At 41.7% G+C, this 17,894-nt stretch overlaps 2 protein-coding genes across 3 annotated transcripts; one reads left to right on the top strand and one right to left on the bottom strand.

Annotated features, from left to right (window-relative positions):
* The first annotated feature begins 387 nt into the window (after positions 1-387).
* wnt7ba (wingless-type MMTV integration site family, member 7Ba) lies at positions 388-7,819 on the top strand. Its single transcript, XM_088406359.1, has 4 exons — positions 388-623; positions 1,677-1,903; positions 5,940-6,211; positions 6,988-7,819. Exons 1-4 carry the CDS (start codon positions 541-543, stop codon positions 7,465-7,467), a joined length of 1,062 nt encoding a protein of 353 aa, XP_088262485.1. The 5' UTR covers positions 388-540; the 3' UTR covers positions 7,468-7,819.
* A 1,605-nt stretch (positions 7,820-9,424) lies between these two features.
* On the bottom strand, positions 9,425-17,021 carry atxn10 (ataxin 10). 2 transcript variants are annotated; one of them, XM_088405777.1, is made up of 12 exons: positions 16,875-17,021; positions 16,232-16,423; positions 16,088-16,170; positions 15,318-15,414; positions 15,025-15,189; positions 14,869-14,949; positions 14,557-14,713; positions 14,320-14,437; positions 13,978-14,156; positions 12,134-12,197; positions 11,596-11,776; positions 9,425-11,233 (listed from the first exon to the last, which is right to left on the bottom strand). In XM_088405777.1, the coding sequence occupies exons 1-12, from the start codon at positions 17,000-17,002 to the stop codon at positions 11,158-11,160; spliced, it is 1,521 nt and encodes a 506-aa protein (XP_088261903.1). In that variant the 5' UTR covers positions 17,003-17,021; the 3' UTR covers positions 9,425-11,157. The 2 variants fall into 2 exon arrangements, with proteins under 2 accessions (XP_088261903.1, XP_088261904.1); XM_088405778.1 differs by having other exon boundaries at positions 9,425-11,776.
* Positions 17,022-17,894: the final 873 nt, after the last annotated feature.

Raw genomic sequence — 17,894 nt, 5'->3', positions numbered from 1 at the left:
AACTAATAAGGCAGAAGGAGGCAAGAGGCAAAGAGAAATTTAATTTACTCCAATAGGGTTTTTATGTTGACAAGTGTAGCGTTAAGTTAAGCCTTCTATATTATTGAATTTTAATGTATGTCATGATAGTTGTTCTTATCTAACCTTTGAGGCCATGTACACAAAAACAGTCCTTATTATGGCGGATGGGAAATATTAAAAAAATGCTTAATGTTGAATATTTATAGCAGAAAATGATTGAAGCCTTGGACCGACACGCTCCATCCCTTCCCTCGCAACTTTTCGGATGCGCACGAACCGAGCCACCCACCCACCTACCCACACCCGCACCCCGCCCACCCCCGCACTCTCGCAGCCCAGGTGGGAGCGCGCACTTCGGCCTCGGGATGCAGCGGCTCACCCTCGGCGCCGGAGCACCGACGGGCAAGCCTTAAATCCACCACCTGCCTGGACGCCTTACATAAGAACTTTTTGTTTGTTTTGTATTGCTATTTTTTATACAATAGGGAGAGAAGCTCAAGTTGCGTTCAATGCGCAACCATGCTCATCATCTCGTCTCGCAGCGCGCTGCTGTCCATCTACTACCCACAGATCTTCCTCATCCTCACCAGCGGTAGCTACCTGTACGTTGCTATTTCGGCTTTTTTAACCCCACCCCCCCAGCTTTGGATAACATCACTTTTACGCAGCGATTACGCACGGAGAGCCGTGCGAGGACGCAGGTGCTGAACATAAGGAAGTAAACGTGCCCTGATTTATTTCCACACTGACTTGTTGGGCTTCCTCTTTGGTGAGACAGAATATTTTTAGAAAGGGGAAAAAATGTGACTTGGAAAATCGAGTCCGTCAAAATGCATGTTAGACCACAAACGAATCAAAGGAGATGTGGCATTTTGATTGAGGTGCGCAGTTAACTGCTATGCGCTATGTTCTTTGCTATCTTTTATTAACATGCGCGCACAATAAATTGATCAATTACTTGTAATGATAAATTTCATCATTGTAGCTTGCAGGAGTGGAGAGCATGGGCTCTTTCTCTTTTTGGGTCTAGGGACCTTACAAAATCCACTGAAGCATCCATGCGTGCCTCTGTGCCATATAATGCCTTAATTCCAATTTCAAATGTGAAGAAAAACATAAAATGGAATCTTAACAAGGTCGTTCTAGACAACGTCATATTTATAATGACATATTTGCATTCTCTAAGGGAATGCACTTTATTCTATGTCCCTTTGAGACACGGTCCATTCATTTGTCCAGTGTAGTGGACATTTGTCTGTCATTTTAACCTGTTGATTGAGATACATTATATTTCTCAGAATGTATGCATAGGAAAAACACTTTTGTTGGCATTTTAAAAACATTCATGCAAAGAAGTCCGATTTCTTTGTCACCATGTTTTTTTTTTTACGCTCATTGGTCCCCACATGCACTAATTTAAAAGAGTCACCAATTAAAAAAAAAAAAAAACCACAAAAGAAAAATAAAAAGAAAATGCAGACAATGAGGCTGGTGGACATTCAGATGAGCAAGGACCCTGGGTTGAAAACCGCTGGTGTAAAACCTAATGTGCAAACTACAACTGCGATAATAATCATCTCCATGAACTTGTCAATGAAAACTTCATATGGTTCTGACCTATGACTTGATTCAGATCTTTTTTTCTACAAATACAGGACGCTATCATCCGTGGTAGCGCTGGGTGCCAACATAATCTGCAACAAAATACCGGGTCTGGCGCCCCGTCAGCGGGCCCTTTGTCAGAGCCGCCCGGATGCGATCATCGTCATCGGGGAAGGCGCCCAGCTGGGCATCAACGAGTGCCAGTACCAGTTCCGCTACGGACGCTGGAACTGCTCGGCCTTGGGCGAGAGGACCGTTTTCGGACAAGAGTTGAGAGTAGGTCAGTCCATTTGCAATTCTGTATTGATTATTGATATTTGCTCTGTGGCACTGGTTTTATATTATTTATCATAACTATAGATTATAACTATATACTAAAAGTTTTGCAGAGCACATCCTAAAATATAAGCAATGCAAATGTGGTTTAAAACACCACCGCAAAACTGTAAAAGCAATGTTACCCCTGCATTTAGGTGCTACATCTTTACGTCAAACAGGTCTGAGTCCACTCGACTCTCTACAGAAGCTTGTTGGCTCCTCATTGCGAGATCCTTATATAAATTATATTGCCATGTGAAATGTTTTGTTGCGGTCACGCTGCGGGTTTGGACCCGCGTTTAATCTCGCAGTTCTGGGAGCAATCACTTTGTTCCACAGAGACACACATCTGGATTCCTTTCTTTCTTTTGTCAAAAGGAAATGTCTCCTTTCACTGTGTGGCGTGTAAAAGCAGGGAAGATTACGCTCTGGATTCGGCTTGTACTCCCCACGGAGACTCCAAGTTAAGAACCTTTCCCAATCTATACAGTGTTATAGATTCTTCCTCAATTAAGTGGTGGAAAGTAACAGAGTAGTGCTTCAAGTTTCAACAATGGGTTCTTTTGCTGAACTGGATTTTTTAAAAAGCACGTTTTAATTTCCATTCCTCCATTCAAAAACAGGACATTCTGTCAAAGGGACGGTGCAGAAAATATACAAAAATAAGTTATGATTCAGTAGTCTCAGGATTTATTTAGGAATAAATAGAGGTTTTAAATTTAGATTAAAATTGATTACAATCATAATCATCTAGAATGCATGTGGGGCTGGGGGTTAAAATTATATTTTTGGGCCTTATCACTGTGCCCTAGGCAAGGCTTTTTTATGTTGTAACAATGAGACACTCACACTAAAACCACCCCTGTATATCGACTTCTGAGACATAGCCTCCTAATTTGTGTCCACTATGTGGTCTCCATTTTGTCAAAATAAAGTACACCCCACCCAAAACACGTGAGACATCATTGGAAAGATCAGAATGTCCTCTACAGAACACACCAGCTCTTCATCGGGAACCTCGAATGAGCTAGAATATCAGAGACCAAAAATTTATGTCCCCTGCAGTGGACACAAATCAATAGGCTGGGTCTCAGGTGTGTCACAGTTGTGTGTGGTTTGAGGAGGATGTGGACCTAAATGCAGAGAAGCAGGGTTATCTCAAAAATAATCATTTAATTTTGACGCTGAATAAAAAATGATTTACAAAGTAACCACCAAAAACCAGATACAAACTTACAAAGGACTGATACGGGATGTGGAAAAAACAGTGATGCAACTTACACAGGTTGGACTAGGAGATGACAACAATAATGATCTGATAAGAAGTGTAACGAAACAGGAAACTAGATAAAAGCCATATTGAAGAGATGGCGCTAAACACCTGGACAAGACAGAAGTGGTGCAGGGAGCTGATTGGTCAACATAAGCAAAGGTGTTGATCACAGGTGGATGCAGTCAACACTGACACAAAGGACAAGAAAACAACACTCAACTAGAATCGAACCCAAAAAACAACTCAGAACATGACAAGGTGGATTTATGGATTGCTCAAAATTAAGCAAGCAAAAGTGACACAAGTCACAGTTTTGTTTCCCTGGCAATCCTTGAAGAGCGTCAACAGAAACAGCACTAACGTACCATCTGTACCACTTCATCAGCTTGACCGCCGGTCCTTTGAACTCATTAAGCATTGAGAAAGAGCCGGCTTGAATCATGCTAACCACTAATTGAAGTCAGGCCCGGCAGCTGGATGGCAACAATGCGCCGCTGTACAATCCAAACAAATCACGGTGAGAGGAGATGGCTGTTTGGCCGTCGCATGCGCCTGATGCCTTGAGAAATGCTCCCTGTACAATACATGCAGATTGTACAGATTTAGCCTGATGAGAGAAGACTTGGGAGTTTGTTATTAGTTATGGATTGTGGGGGGGGGGGGACCACAGGCCTGATGGTTTCACTTTGTCAGGTTGGAGGGGAGCCATTAGAATCGCTTCTACCCAAGACGCCGTGAATTAATACCACGGCCTGTTGAGAGGGCGCATTACACTGATTGGCGCGGGGGGGTATCCTATTACACCGACCCACCGTGGTGCCAGTAAATTAATTCCCCCCCTCAGCATGCCATAAAATAAGGATGTTTATTCTCCAGTTCATATGGTGACACGTGAAAAAAAACGCTTGGAAACAGGCATGTGTCAGTCAAACTCGGCCACGGAGGGTTTCAACACCGTCGTATCGCTTGCAAAAACAATGTGGAACGCCGAAAACCGACCCGGCGAGACATTTAAGATGTGTGAGAAATTCCATTGATAAAACGTATAAAACATAACAGGAAGGCTTAACCTGGAAAAAAAAAAAGAAAAAAGAAAAATCTAGTCAGCCAGTAGATGTCACTTGTGTTTTCCTCAAGTTTGGACAATAAGTGAACCATAACTGCTGATGACTTCAGCCTGCTTTTGTGGACACTTGACATAAATTAAAGTATAAAAATTAGCCAAGGGGCCAGAAAAGGCAAAAGGAATGATTACAACATTCAACAAAGACTTGTTAATAGACAATAATTGCATCTTAAAGGGCATCCTTGAAAGGCTGAGTATGTGGGCAAAAGGGTCCAAAAGTCTGACATTTCTCTAGAAATAATTGCAAGGAATTTTGGGGGATTCCATCATCGACAAACCATAATATCCATAAAATATCCAGAGAATGCGTAAAAATCACACCACGTAAAGGACAAACCGATGCTGAACGACCTTCCCGCATTCACAAACTGTCGTGAGTCCATAAAGAATATGCCTACTTGGGCTTGGAAGAACTTTGGAAAAGAATTTTAAGGAAATGCAATTTGTCACTGCATCTTAAAAAGGTTTAAAATGATAAATAAATAAAAGTAATACTTGCAAGAGGAAAATCATATATCAATAACATCCAGAAGCGAGTTCTGGGCTCGGGCTCCGTCTGAGATGACGCAAAGTGGAAAAGTCCGCTGTGGTCAGACAACTCCATGTTTCAAAAAATTGGTTTTGGAAATCTTGGCTTTTCATGTCCTCATTGACTGAAGAGGCAAACGGAGCATCGAGAAACTTCCCGTTATAAAGACAGAAAAGTCAGCATCCGTGATGGGATGACGGCGTTTGTCAGTGGCCTACGGCATCATGGCCAATTAAAAAGCTTTATTGCCGCCTGTGCTACATGCTGAGTCCGTTGCTGCAAACCAGATGACGTCTTCTAATGGAAGCCACATTCTGCATGTGGTACATGAGGAAATTGCTGTGCATAGATATTTCACACTGACAGCGTAACAACAGAAGTGGGCCTTTAGGACTACCTAAGCCTTCTCGGTTGGCTTAAAGACCACCAGTAGCACTGCCTAACATGTCCAGTCATAATTCTAATATTTGTAACATAAAATGTATTAATTCCTTTCCAACAGTCTTCATCCCATAACATTTCTCTTGGCTGCATTGCTTCAGTTTCAGTTTTAGAGACGTAAAATCTATCAATTTATTTCCAGAAGTCTTCATCTCATAACGTTTCTCTTGGCCGCATTGCTTCAGTTTATTTTAGAGATGCAATGAATAATCGACAACATATCGATATTTATATGATGAGTTTGGGTCATCGTTTAATCATTTGGAGAACTAAACTCGTCCAAATCCTCGGAATTTCAGTCTCTCGACAACAAATATTCTTCATTTAATCCTCTATGAAAGTAGACTGATGGTTCATGTGTTAGATTAAAATATATTTACAAGTACCAGCTTTTACTTAGGCTAAAATGTGCACAATTGTTTTCCAATTTTCCGACATCGAACAAACCAATAATCAAATAATGAAAGCAGTTTAGTCACTCCAGTCAATTTGTGAAAATCTTCTGTTTGAGAATAAAGAGAAGGAAATGAAGACCTTCTTGTTTATCCAATATTCAAATGATTGTTATTTATCCAGTTATCCATTTCATGTGGGTATAAGATTTCAGTTTCCCCCACACTTATCTTCAGGTAGCCGAGAGGCGGCCTTCACGTACGCCATCACGGCTGCCGGCGTGGCGCATGCAGTGACCACAGCGTGTAGCCAGGGCAACCTTAGCCAGTGCGGCTGCGATCGCGACAAGCAGGGCTACCACGAGCGCGAGGAGGGCTGGAAGTGGGGCGGCTGCTCAGCTGACGTCAAATACGGCGTGGAATTCTCACGCCGTTTCGTGGACGCCCGCGAGATCAAGAAAAACGCCCGGCGCCTGATGAATCTGCACAACAACGAGGCAGGGAGGAAGGTAACGGGAGCAGAATCCATCCGGAACAACCTCACATCCACGAGCCTACACAAGCGTTTTCACGAGACACGTTTCCAACAATTGGAACCCGTCCCATGGGCTGACCACCTGTGGTTATTTGGGTGTTGAGTGAGCTGGCCAAAACGGGTGACCTTGGCAGTCTGAGCCACAGAAGCTAGCTCTAGGGACATGCGATGTCACCTCTGTGGCCGGGAAGGCGCCTGAGCTGGTGTGGGAGGCAGAAAAGTTACGACTAGATATTTGGGCTAACCTCCACACAAAGCTTGGACACAGCTGCAGTATGTGGTCTTCTTAAAGAGAAGACCAATAAGGGCAGATGATGATCTTTGATGGCCAATTCATCTCATCTGTACATGGCACACAACTACGATAGATCTGAGTCCTTAACTTCCAAATGTAAAGTCCTTTTAGTTCTTGTCAAGTCACAGGTCAACAAAACACTGACGGTTGTCAACTCAAGTCCAATTCCAGTGACTCTAGTCTCAAGTCTAGCTACACAGCAGATTTCAGTACAAAAACACAGACATGATGATCCGGTATTTATGATGAGAATTACCTCCTAGTCTAGAGTGAAAATCCGCAATAGAGACTATAGTAATATTATCATTGATCACTAGTTCTCAGCCTTTTTTGCTCACTGACTTTTAGATGGAAAAAAAAAAACTTGCTTACTCATTTAAGTACTTTAGACGCTACTGAAATACGATGAGGATATTTCAAGATTCACAAAACTAATTCGGAGCGTTTGTGAACAGATCCTGGAAGAGAGGATGAAGCTGGAGTGCAAGTGCCACGGCGTTTCAGGTTCATGCACCACTAAGACCTGCTGGATCACTCTGCCGAAATTCCGAGAGATCGGTTACCTGCTCAAGGAACGCTACGGCGCAGCAGTTCAAGTGGAGCCGGTCCAGGCTTCCCGGCTTCGCCAGCCTTCCTTTCTCCGCCTCAAAGAAAGCCGGGGCTATCAGAAGCCCACCGACACCGACCTGGTGTACCTGGAGCGCTCGCCCAACTACTGCGATGAGGACAAAGTCACGGGGAGCACGGGAACGCGGGGTCGACTCTGCAACGGGACGTCAGCGCACACTGACGGGTGCAACGTGATGTGTTGCGGCCGGGGCTACAACACGCACCACTACACGCGCGTCTGGCAGTGCAACTGCAAGTTCCACTGGTGCTGCGTGGTCAAATGCAACACCTGCAGTGAGAAATCTGACGTTTTTACCTGCAAGTAGATAAGGGGTGAAAGGTCAGGGGATTCATTCAAAGTATTTATTCAAACATTTTGCACATTTTTGACATCCTTTAAGATGTTCATTTCCCTTACGTGCCGGTGTGAAACAACAATCCTGCAAGAGAAAGGATATGTTATTTAAAGTCTTCAAGTTGAAACTGACAGTAAGGAAAAGGCGCCGCACACATAAGAAAAATTATTACTATGATATGAACGTACAGGGGACAATGGGAATATGTTTAACTGGAAGTGCTGCAGTCGAAACTGAGGGGACACCAATAGCTAAAAAGCTGACTGTAACTCACACTGTATTCTGTTTGAACACTGAAATTAAAAGTAAGTAATTTATGTTACACTTTATTGCTTAACTCTAAAGAGTAGGGGTGGGCTAATAACGATACCAGGTATCAGTATAGGGCTGATACCGGCGTAGTTTTAAGGAATTGAAGACTGTCAATACCAGTTGTTGATACTTAAAGCGATGCTGAAATAATTTTGCCATTTTCAGTAGTAAAAAAGGTAACATTTTGTCTATAACTTATTTCATGACTAAATTATTTTAATCTAAGAATACCTTTAAATCATTTTTTGCTCTTGCTGTCAAAATTACATGTACTCAAGGTTCTTGTAATGACAAATCATGGCACTCCTGCTCTCCTGAGCTGTGATAGGTTTGTTACCTAAGCTCTAGCACATGATGTCACTTTCAGTCAACACCAAGTGGCAAAAACGTGAAAGTAGAGATCTTTAAAGGTAACCATTAAAATTAAATTGAAAAACAAAAATGTTATCGCACTATCATTGGAAAAATACCACGTTTTGCAGCTGAAAATGGCTAAATAAGTTTAGTATACCTTTGAGTATTGAGGAACTCAATCAGTGACTCATCATTAGAAGGAAAAGTCTTTGGCAACAATCTTTTCTGATTGTATCAGTATTGATACCCGTTATGAGTGTATTTGAACATCCCTACTCGAGAGTGGAAACAACAACTCACCATTTTTTGCTTCTTTGTGTTCTACTGTTGCAAACTGGACTTCTGCAGTGTCTTCAGTGTTGATGAAATATTCAGGCCCATCTCTTTTGTAGCCATCATTAGTAACCTGTCAAGCTATTGATTAAGCACAGGGTCTTTTTCTCGGGCCTGTTTCTATTTTTAGCATCCAACCTCCTGAGTGTGAACGGCACTTTCCATCCCGACTGTGTTCATTTGTTTCGTTTTTGGAGGGCTGAGAAAAGCGCGCAAGGCCCGTCGGAACGCCACCGCGGCACCAAGACAGGGTTGGGCCGCCGCGGATGTTCCCATGAATGGCTCGGACCTGGAATTCCACACTTCCAGCGCTGTTTAAGCCTGCCTGGGCGGATGGCATGTGCCTTAACCACACAAACCGAAGGGGGGATATGAGCCTTGCAGCTATTTTTAGTCCCTCACCAATCATGTTAAATAATGTTTATTTAGGCTTTATATAACTGACAAAACAATTTGAAGAGTATATTTTTATATGAGGAACGTGGCACTTTATGTCTTTTACAAATGGAAAGAACGTTGCCATTGAAAAATGTTTACTAAAAACGTGTTTTACTATTGTCTTTGTTGGAGGGTGTAGGGGGTCACATTTGAAAGCTATAAATTATTTGGGGATAACACTATATTATTGTAAAGAGTCCATGCTTTGCAAAAGTAGTCCTGAATCTCAGTATGCTTCTTCACAATCGCAGAAATTCAGTCAGACTGTATTAGTAAATTGTGCAAGTAATTTCCATGTTTCTTTTTTTTTTTGCTTTCTAAAAGCAACGCAATGCAGCTCATTGCAGCTCCCTGATCTATTTTGAGCTTCCTCTTGATGCCTGTTGTTTTTTTTTTTCCTCCCGCATCTGGTCGTTCCTGTCTGAAATAAAGTCATGAAAAAACATTCTCGGTAGCAAATGAATGCCTTTATTAAGCCTCATCCCATACAGCCAGTTTTTTTTTTTTTTTTTTTTTTTGCTTTTTAGGACAAAAACAAAGCAGGCTTAAAACGCTGATACGTGACAGACAAGAAATTGCGGTCCTGTCTAATATGTTAGGAGGTGACCAGACGGCCGTGGCAGCTCTGAATTACTCGCACAGCCTTTTTCCTGCGGGGCTCAAAAGCATTGCAGCCAGTCGGTGGAGCGCAAGTAAGCGCTGTTTTGTTAGCTGTCTGAAATCCTTGGGGACCGGAACCGCGTAAGCTCCCTGCACTATGGCGGCGGATTGAGGGGAGAGTCTGGCCAATTGTTTCAGTGCATCTTGTCATTAACAAAATGGGCACGGGCGGGCCCGTAAAGCAACGCATTGTTGGAGTGTCAGGACTGTTCAGCTTATGGGGTCGGGATTCTGTAAACTAACGCTTCTCTGGCCCCCTTAACCCCATCCACTCTTACCGCTCATCACCACAATCAAAAAGTAAATTACAGGTTCTACGTGCTGAAGGTGGGAGAAAATTCCCCTATATATAATTTTACAAAGTGGAGAAAAGCTGCATGAGGTGCGAAAAGTCAACGCTGTAAGGTTGAGGAAAAAAGTCATTTGTTAGATTGAATGCCTTAAGCCCTTTCGTCGCTGCATTTAACAGCGCGTTAGGTTTGGTAGTATTTCAAAGACTAAGACAAAGAGTCAAAACATGATTATTCAAGGCAACGTTGCAGTGGCGAAAAGCCGGTATTTAAAACTAATGGTCAGGTGGGACTTAGTCACATGTGGGCAAGTCAAACAGTCTTAACCTTCAGTTTTCAAGAAATCCCAAGTTGCTGTGGCAAAAAGCTGAATTTGAAGCAAGCCGAGTCAACTGAGTCAATACTGGCCAGCTGCACTAGTTCCATATCCAAGTCAAGTCAAGTCAGATGGATTTACAAGGCCCTTAATCACAACGGAGCCTCTAAGGGTTTCACAAGTGAACAAATCACAGAAAACATCACAAATGCAAAGTAGCATCACCTTAACAAAGCTCCCAGAAGGGCAAGAAAAAAACTCAAATTTAAGGTAAAATAAGAAAATGTGAGAAGGGATCATAGCTGTCAGGAGCCCGCTGTCATCCACTTAAGATGTAACTTTATGTTTTTATTACTTACACATTAAATAAGAATATACAGCAATAATATTTCTAGAGCGATGGTTCTCAGATGGACATTCAGGGGTTGCATGAAATTTTAAAACAGCAAAGTTAATTTGTTGTTTTTTAAGGCAATGGCAGTGCAGCTTTATTTTCAAATTAAGCGAAAATGAATGGGAACATGAAGCAACATCTTGCTAAATAGCAGAGGGTAATTCCGGCTTGGAAGTTTTAAATTATCAGATGTTGTTGATCTTGGTGACACATGAGTCCGTGAAGTCCTTGGATACGCTTTTGTCATTCTAGGTTATGCAAATTAACTTAACATAAACTGCTTTGCACTCATTGTCCTGTATTAGCTGCACTAACACATTCACAATTCAGTTTATTCAACTTGTCCTAACACTACCTTCTATATTGCCTGTTACTTTACTGTGTTCTCTATAAAAAAGCATGAGCAACAAAATGCTGAGTTCATGTTTGACCAGCAATCAGCCAGACAGATTGTAAAGTCAACATAGCTTACCTGTCTTTGCGGCTTTCATAACAGATGATGTTAGATGTAGTTATCTTTGAGTTGTAAATCTTGCATGTTGCCAACCTTTTTCCCTCTTTTATCAAAAACATGATTGCTGAATCAGAAAGCTGATAGTTGCTTCATGAAGGTGCCTCTGGTTGCCAGGTTCATGCGCACTACACACAAAAAATACTTTACATTCACAAACGATGTTGAAAAGAAGAATTCTTGAAAAGAAGGATTTTAGAATATTAACTAGTCATGCAGTACCATTTTCAGTCAATTTGAGTCTCATAAATAGTAAGTCAAAATTCACACTTATAATGTAAAATTTTGTCAACCCGGTCCCATATCTCAAGTCATGTTACTTTGGATATTAGTTGAATATTGAATATTTTAAATAAGACTTTGGATTATAGCGCATCTTTTAACCAAAAGATACAAACCCTGTGCACTTTAATACTGTGCTATCGAGCATAGTTTAGGTCCTATAAGTACTGTTCTATATGATTCCTGATGACGCCCTTGAGAATCTCACACGTCCTTCTTGATGGGTCTAAGCAACAAGCTGCCGTCGCGCTGCTCCACACGAAAGCCCAAATTCTTGAGCGCCGAGTAGTCGGTGTCACCGCGACGTTCCAGAGAGGCCAGCAACTCCTGGTTCTTGGGGTTGTGATCGAAGAGGTTCCGAATGGCTAAAATAGACCACTGGCTGATGACTGGGAGAGTTATATAAGGAGGGACAATGTAATTTTTCCACTTTAGGTGGCCCAAGAGATGACTCTTACGGAATTAGATATGCCAGTTTAAAGAAGTGAGCAATTCAGCGAAATAAATCCATTTCATCTTCACTAAGAAAACAAAATATTAACTTTAACTACTGAGACAAAACAAAAACAATGAAAATGACCCGTCCAAATTGTTGCTTTAAGGCTGATATGTCAATCTAAATTTGCCTCAACTTATTTTGCTATGTAATTTAACGGCTTACTTATCAACGATACTACTTGGCAGGGAAAAAACAAAACAAAACATAAAATGGTTTATAGCCTGTTGCCAATGCTCACCAAGGATACAAGGGTTGTTGCTGTCTATTCTGCAGTTGTCCAGAATGAGCGGGATGCCTTCCAGTTCTCTCACCTAAGGACACAATTTCACATGCAAATCAATGTCATTTGCTTTCATTTGCACATTTTTACCGTTCAATTGTTTTTCGGTTGTACTACAATTGCAATGAAGCACACGCAACAAAACCAATGTTGTTGTCTCTTATAATAACTGAGAAATGAAGGCCCGTGTTTAAAAATTCCAATTGATTATTTGAAGGCAAATGATACCTACAAGGGGAAAACTGAAAAAAGCAGCAGCATAGTTGTGGGTTCGCCTGCGCCTGTCACAATGGCATCATCTGCTTCTTATCATTTATTTGGGTCTATATACTCAATTATTGTATTTGCTTGCTGCTGACCTCCACTTGTCACGGTGGTTGCTCTCCAAAAAGAGCGTGAGAAGTAATAGCGGCGTAAAAAAAAAAAAAAAAAGATGTTGGTGCTGTCAAAGACGAGAACAAACAGCCCTGCTCTGCATTTTCCACTGCAGGAACCGGACTTTCGCTTTAAGCGCATCCAGTTCGGCACTTGGCGTGGACGTATTATGCTGCAATCTCTCTAGACGGCAAACGGAGTAAAGTGTGGTTTACTGGAACTTGCGTGGTGAAAACAGATATGGGGTGATTTCTGACCACTGACAGGCCGCAGATCAGCATCCATAAATATTACAGAGGGGCCAACTGAGGGTGTCCATCCCACAAGCATTCCATCAATCGCTTCCTATTAAATGGGACGGGGCCTTATATTGTGGCACACATGGAGGCCAGCTCCTCCCCAGACCGTTATATTATTTATATCGATGTGACGAGTGAGATGTTGACAGCAGGCAATGGAGGCAAACTGATAAAATCACAGCGGCGGCGGGCGAGCTCGGCAGGCAGGGAGTGGGGGGAGAGCCAGAACACGCTTTGTACGGACAGGAACACTCAGAGTCCATCAACTCATTTCCTCTCTTTCGTCGTCCAGCTGAGTCGGCGGCCGCCTGTTTCTTGGTCGCAATGTAAAAGAATAACGCACTGAAGAACTAACGTTGGAAAAAGGCAGGGCATCCATCCCTCTTTTCAATCTTGGTTCAAAATTATATTCCCATATCCCATTTGAATTGGAGGGGCACTATTTTCAGCCCTGGAGTTTCAGGAAGATTATTTATGAGTGCATCAATCTGATATAATAACAAAGGTAGGCAGTCAATACTCAGGCAACCTGAGTTGCTTTCTGTTCAACGTGATGATCCAATTCAACTGTCCTGGACGTCCTACATTATACTTTGTGATTTCATAACTGGTATTAGGCACAAGCTCTAGACTACTCAATACAGGCCGTCATAAAACACATGATGACTGAAAGTGGTATTTAAAGATAGCAATGTGATTTGTACATAAAGCAGTGAGAAAACAATTGAAATTTTGAACATTCTGAAACACAAAATGCAAAATGGCCAACATTGTATTCAAAAACCTCTCAAAACTCTAAACTAACAATTGGTAGAGCTAAAATAATTCAGGAGGTGTCCTGCCTGGTCTACCATGATCAAAGGCGTCAGGCACCATAATCTTAGTAGGAGGGCAGCCCTCCACCAGTTGAAAGATTCTGATTGAAATCAGTGCCTAATTCTTCATTGTTTAATATGAGCCTGATGTGGCTATTTATACACAGTATGTCCACCACGGCCAGTCGTCTAGTGGTTAGCATGTCAATCTCATATTTCTGAAATTCTGGGTTCGAACTTCAGATTTCTGTACTGTAGAAAATGGACAGATGGATAAACCTGCTACAGATTTCTTTCAATTGTACACTATGCACCTACTTACCTTGTCCTGGTTGTTGGAGTGAGTGTAACACAAGTTTGCGACAAGCCTGATGAGGTGGGCCTTGAAGCTCACGACAGGTGATCGGTCGGTGTCTTCGTTGACCAAGGTATCGAAATTCTGTGCCGAGCTGAAGATGTTCTTACTGCTCTTTCCGATGGTGTGAACCTGTTTCAGGAGTTCTGATGGAAAACAGGAGGGAGACACTTAAATTCTGTGTTTTATCGACTATAAGGACAGGAATGCTTGGGGGAATCTGCTTTCCGTCAGGACAACTTTACGACAGGAGTGAGGTGGGGGGTTATGTCACTCAAGGGAGGTTGTTGTTTGTGTGACTTGATTTACCTATGGTGGTCACCAGGAGGTCCGGATGATCCTGCAGGAAAATGAACTGTCCTGTATGTGACGTCATTTCACACAGCACGTCGAGTAGACTGATTATCGTCAGTGCCTCCTGCAGGACCTGTGAAGAATTGCAAAAATATGCCAAAGTATGCTAGTGTTGGAATACAACACAGTAGATAGAGAAAACTAAGTAATTTCTTTTTAAGTTTGATAACCACTAATACACAATGGATGTACCTGATCACTGGAGGATAAGCTGGTGGCGAGGCTCAACACAGCTCCACAACCTTTCTGGAAAGAGGAGGCGAGGAAACGGGCCACATCGGGAGGGATGCCGCAATCTAGTGACTCGCCGCCACTTAGCTGGGCAGAAATCAGCTCTAAAAGGGTGAGCCTGAAAAAAAATTTGCATTTATTCAACGTATTACTTTTTCATTTTGCAGAATACATACGTGAAAACAATGAAGCTATAGATCAGATTTCGAATAATAAAATTTAGAGGTGCAACAATTAATCGGCAACTAAAAATAAAACTAAAAAAAAAAATACCTTTCACAGGGAGACATTGCAGAGTACATGTTTTCAACCAAAGCTGAAGACTTGAGAAAATGTTGAGTTGCAGTAAGGACCCTGTCAGATTACATTGCGTTTAAAAAAAGAAGGATTCTCCTTGTGACATCGATAAATCTGCTAATCATAACTTACGTCCAGTCCAGTTCGGGTTGAGTTCGGCAGAGCTCCATGACCCTCAGAGCCAGCTGGATGTTCTGCCGCTCAGACAGGTCTTCTACCTTGCTTTCATCCAGGCACGTGTGGAGTACCATGGAAGCATAGCTCACTGTCTTTTCATCATCCGCATTGAGCAGCTGGCTGCAAGGAAACATTCCATTTTAATATTGCTGAATAATGTTTTACATCATTTGCAAGTACCTTTCCCACCCCTGCATACTTGACATCATGACATTGATATGAAGTGTCTTGGAACTGCAACAACTTACAAGAGAAGTCCTGGAAAAATCAACAGCCAAATGTCATCTTTGCACACTTGGTTCCCAACAGATATATTACCAAGGAACTGGATTCCACAACGGAGTGCTAAAATAGATCAGCGGAGAAAAAATCATCAAGGGACCATTATTCCAGAAAATTATCACTTAAAACATTTCGATTTATCGAATTGTCATGACCATAAGGTGCACTTAAAAGTCTTAAGTTTTCTCCAAAATGGGCAGGGCACCTTAAAATGTGGTGCACCTTATTATGTGCATTCAGTTCCAAAATCTGTAAATGTTGAGCACCTGGAACTAATCTATTGTTTGTAAGTGGAAGAAACAATCAAACAAGCTTCAGCATTTCCCTTTATCATACCTTCCTGAAATTATTGGACATTTTCTGTTCTTTGACATTTCTAGTTCGTGAGAGTAGATTTGCCCCAAGAGTGCGGACAATACTATCATCGGCTGACATTGCAAGTATCGATACCTTGAACTAAGGCATGGAATCAGACCAATACAGATACTTGATATTTTCATCTTGAAAATAATTACATATCGGATGGCTATATTGAGAGGAAACAATTACAATTACATTTTTTCAAAATCATTCAGTTCAAATAAAACATTTAAAATATATTTCTTGAATTGCAATACAGTATAACAATTAACGATCTGTTAGGCTTTCAAATACCTCTCGCTGATGCAACTACATTTAACAGGAAAAATGGCGTTATTGGACCAATAACTGTTTCCATTGGAATTTGATAACTTACGCTCTAAAATGCCATCCCCACTCTTTGAATTTGTCTGAAGGAACCTCAGGAGTTGAATGGAAACATCGACAAAACCAAGTTCCCTGGATGAAGAAACATATTGACATAGTGCTACTCACGCATATGAATAATGCATGACGTTACCTGAGGAGGCTTTGGTTGCGAGCAGATTGCACACAGGAGTTCCTCAAAGCCCGGAAGCACTCGGCAGAGAGTTGCAGCTGCAAAGCCACGGATTTCAAGTCCTGTTCAGCATCGCTGGCAGCTTGGAGCTCATCGATCAGTCGGGATAAGACTTTCAGAAGAGCGGAGAAAGCTTCTCTGTCCACAACATCCCTGGTTGAGGAAATAAAATGACAAGTTATGAAGAAAACATTCCATGTACAATGGTATTTGGGGTTTCTTGTTTAATAACTCCTCTAACCAGTGCATTGTCTTAACTGAAATTATTATTTCCAGAGGTTTTAGAATATTAGTATCCAGGTGCAGTTAATATACTACAACAAAGAAACATGCAACACCATTTTATTTATTTTTTCTGAGATTATCTTCATATTAAGGTGACCCTCACATAACAGCTGAAATAGGTCACTACAGTCGTACTATTTATGTTCATTTCTGCCTCAACTTCCACCTCAATATATTAGTTGAAGGTAATAAGTATACTAAAAGCATAATATTTACGCTGCTATGTTGTCAAATTGTTAGCTTAGTTGCATGTGTGACACTGTAGTTAGCTTAGCAAGTCGACGTCGAACTCCGAGGCAACACTCGACTTCGTTCCCACCTGAATTCCTGGTCCCGTAACGCGTTCGTTAAGGTTTTTAGAGCATTTAAGTGTTCGGGGCAGTGTTTTTCATTCAAAATACGCGCGACATGCGCTGAAATGTCATCTGAGTTGTGAGGAGCTGCCATGTTTCTTTGCTTCAGACGAGGAATGGAACGATGCGGAAGTGGCTCGAATTGCCCATTGGTTGAGGGGGAATTAAGGCGGAGTTAAAACATGTGTTAGTGTTTTCAAGCGTATTTCATGCAGTTCAATGAAAACAAACCGTCACAGGAAGTGAATGGATTAGATAACATTTATTGTAAATACCTACCCTCTCCCATCTTAATTTGACTCCAGCAACGTTTAATTAGGTGTAATTATTATCCTTTAATAATTCGCAAAAATTCAACACTGACATATGAAAACCATTCACCAATGCAATGCTTGAAGTCTGCAGTCCAGATTTTCATTTATTCGAGAGAAGTTGTGGGACAATTGTTGCCACAGGACAAGCATCTGGGATTTCCATGCAGTGTGGTAAAGTTTAGATCACAGGATTTTCCCCCGCTATGGTTGCCCCCTGTGTTTTGGTTGGCCATGTGGAGCACTACGGTGGTGGTCAAAGTCAGATCAGTTGATTATATACGTGGCAAAGTATTCACCCTCAAGCCATTTTTCATCTTTAACATGAGTTATTTACAGAACAAAACATTTCCAGTATTGTATATCTGATTATTCATCCCTGCAAGCGGTAATAACTGGAAATATCCTCCCAAAACTGGAAGTTTGTCGAGGAAACTGGCAGTTTAAAGTTACAGGGAAAACAGGACATTCTGAGACTTGGATGATTTTGGAGCCTCTGTTGCATTAACTGGAAGATGGCTGATTCCTGCGGGCCGCAAAGGACACGGTGGCTTTTAACAAAAAATGAATCTTTAATAGTCACAACTAATTTCACAGTTGGATGGTTTTGATTGCAATTCCAGTGTAAAAGTTATCATCATTCGACACATACTAAGTTTTCTTTAAAAAAAGCAC

This window comes from Hippichthys cyanospilos, chromosome 22, assembly GCF_059441005.1.
Source record: "Hippichthys cyanospilos isolate Australia breed blue-spotted pipefish chromosome 22, RoL_Hcya_1.0, whole genome shotgun sequence".
NCBI lineage: Eukaryota > Metazoa > Chordata > Actinopteri > Syngnathiformes > Syngnathidae > Hippichthys > Hippichthys cyanospilos.
This window is presented reverse-complemented; position numbering and strand designations above follow the sequence as displayed.

Bases quoted from the DNA above. Each gene is read 5' to 3' on its own strand.
- wnt7ba (XM_088406359.1), top strand. From the start codon at position 541: ATGCTCATCATCTCGTCTCGCAGCGCGCTGCTGTCCATCTACTACCCA. The intron at 624-1,676 runs GTACGTTGCTAT...CTACAAATACAG, and splicing joins CTCACCAGCGGTAGCTACCT to GACGCTATCATCCGTGGTAG. The intron at 6,212-6,987 runs GTAACGGGAGCA...GTTTGTGAACAG, and splicing joins ACAACGAGGCAGGGAGGAAG to ATCCTGGAAGAGAGGATGAA.
- atxn10 (XM_088405777.1), bottom strand. From the start codon at position 17,002: ATGGCAGCTCCTCACAACTCAGATGACATTTCAGCGCATGTCGCGCGT. The intron at 16,424-16,874 runs GTGGGAACGAAG...TTCCTCAACCAG, and splicing joins TTACGGGACCAGGAATTCAG to GGATGTTGTGGACAGAGAAG. The intron at 11,234-11,595 runs GTGAGATTCTCA...TTTTGTGTGTAG, and splicing joins AGACCCATCAAGAAGGACGT to TGCGCATGAACCTGGCAACC.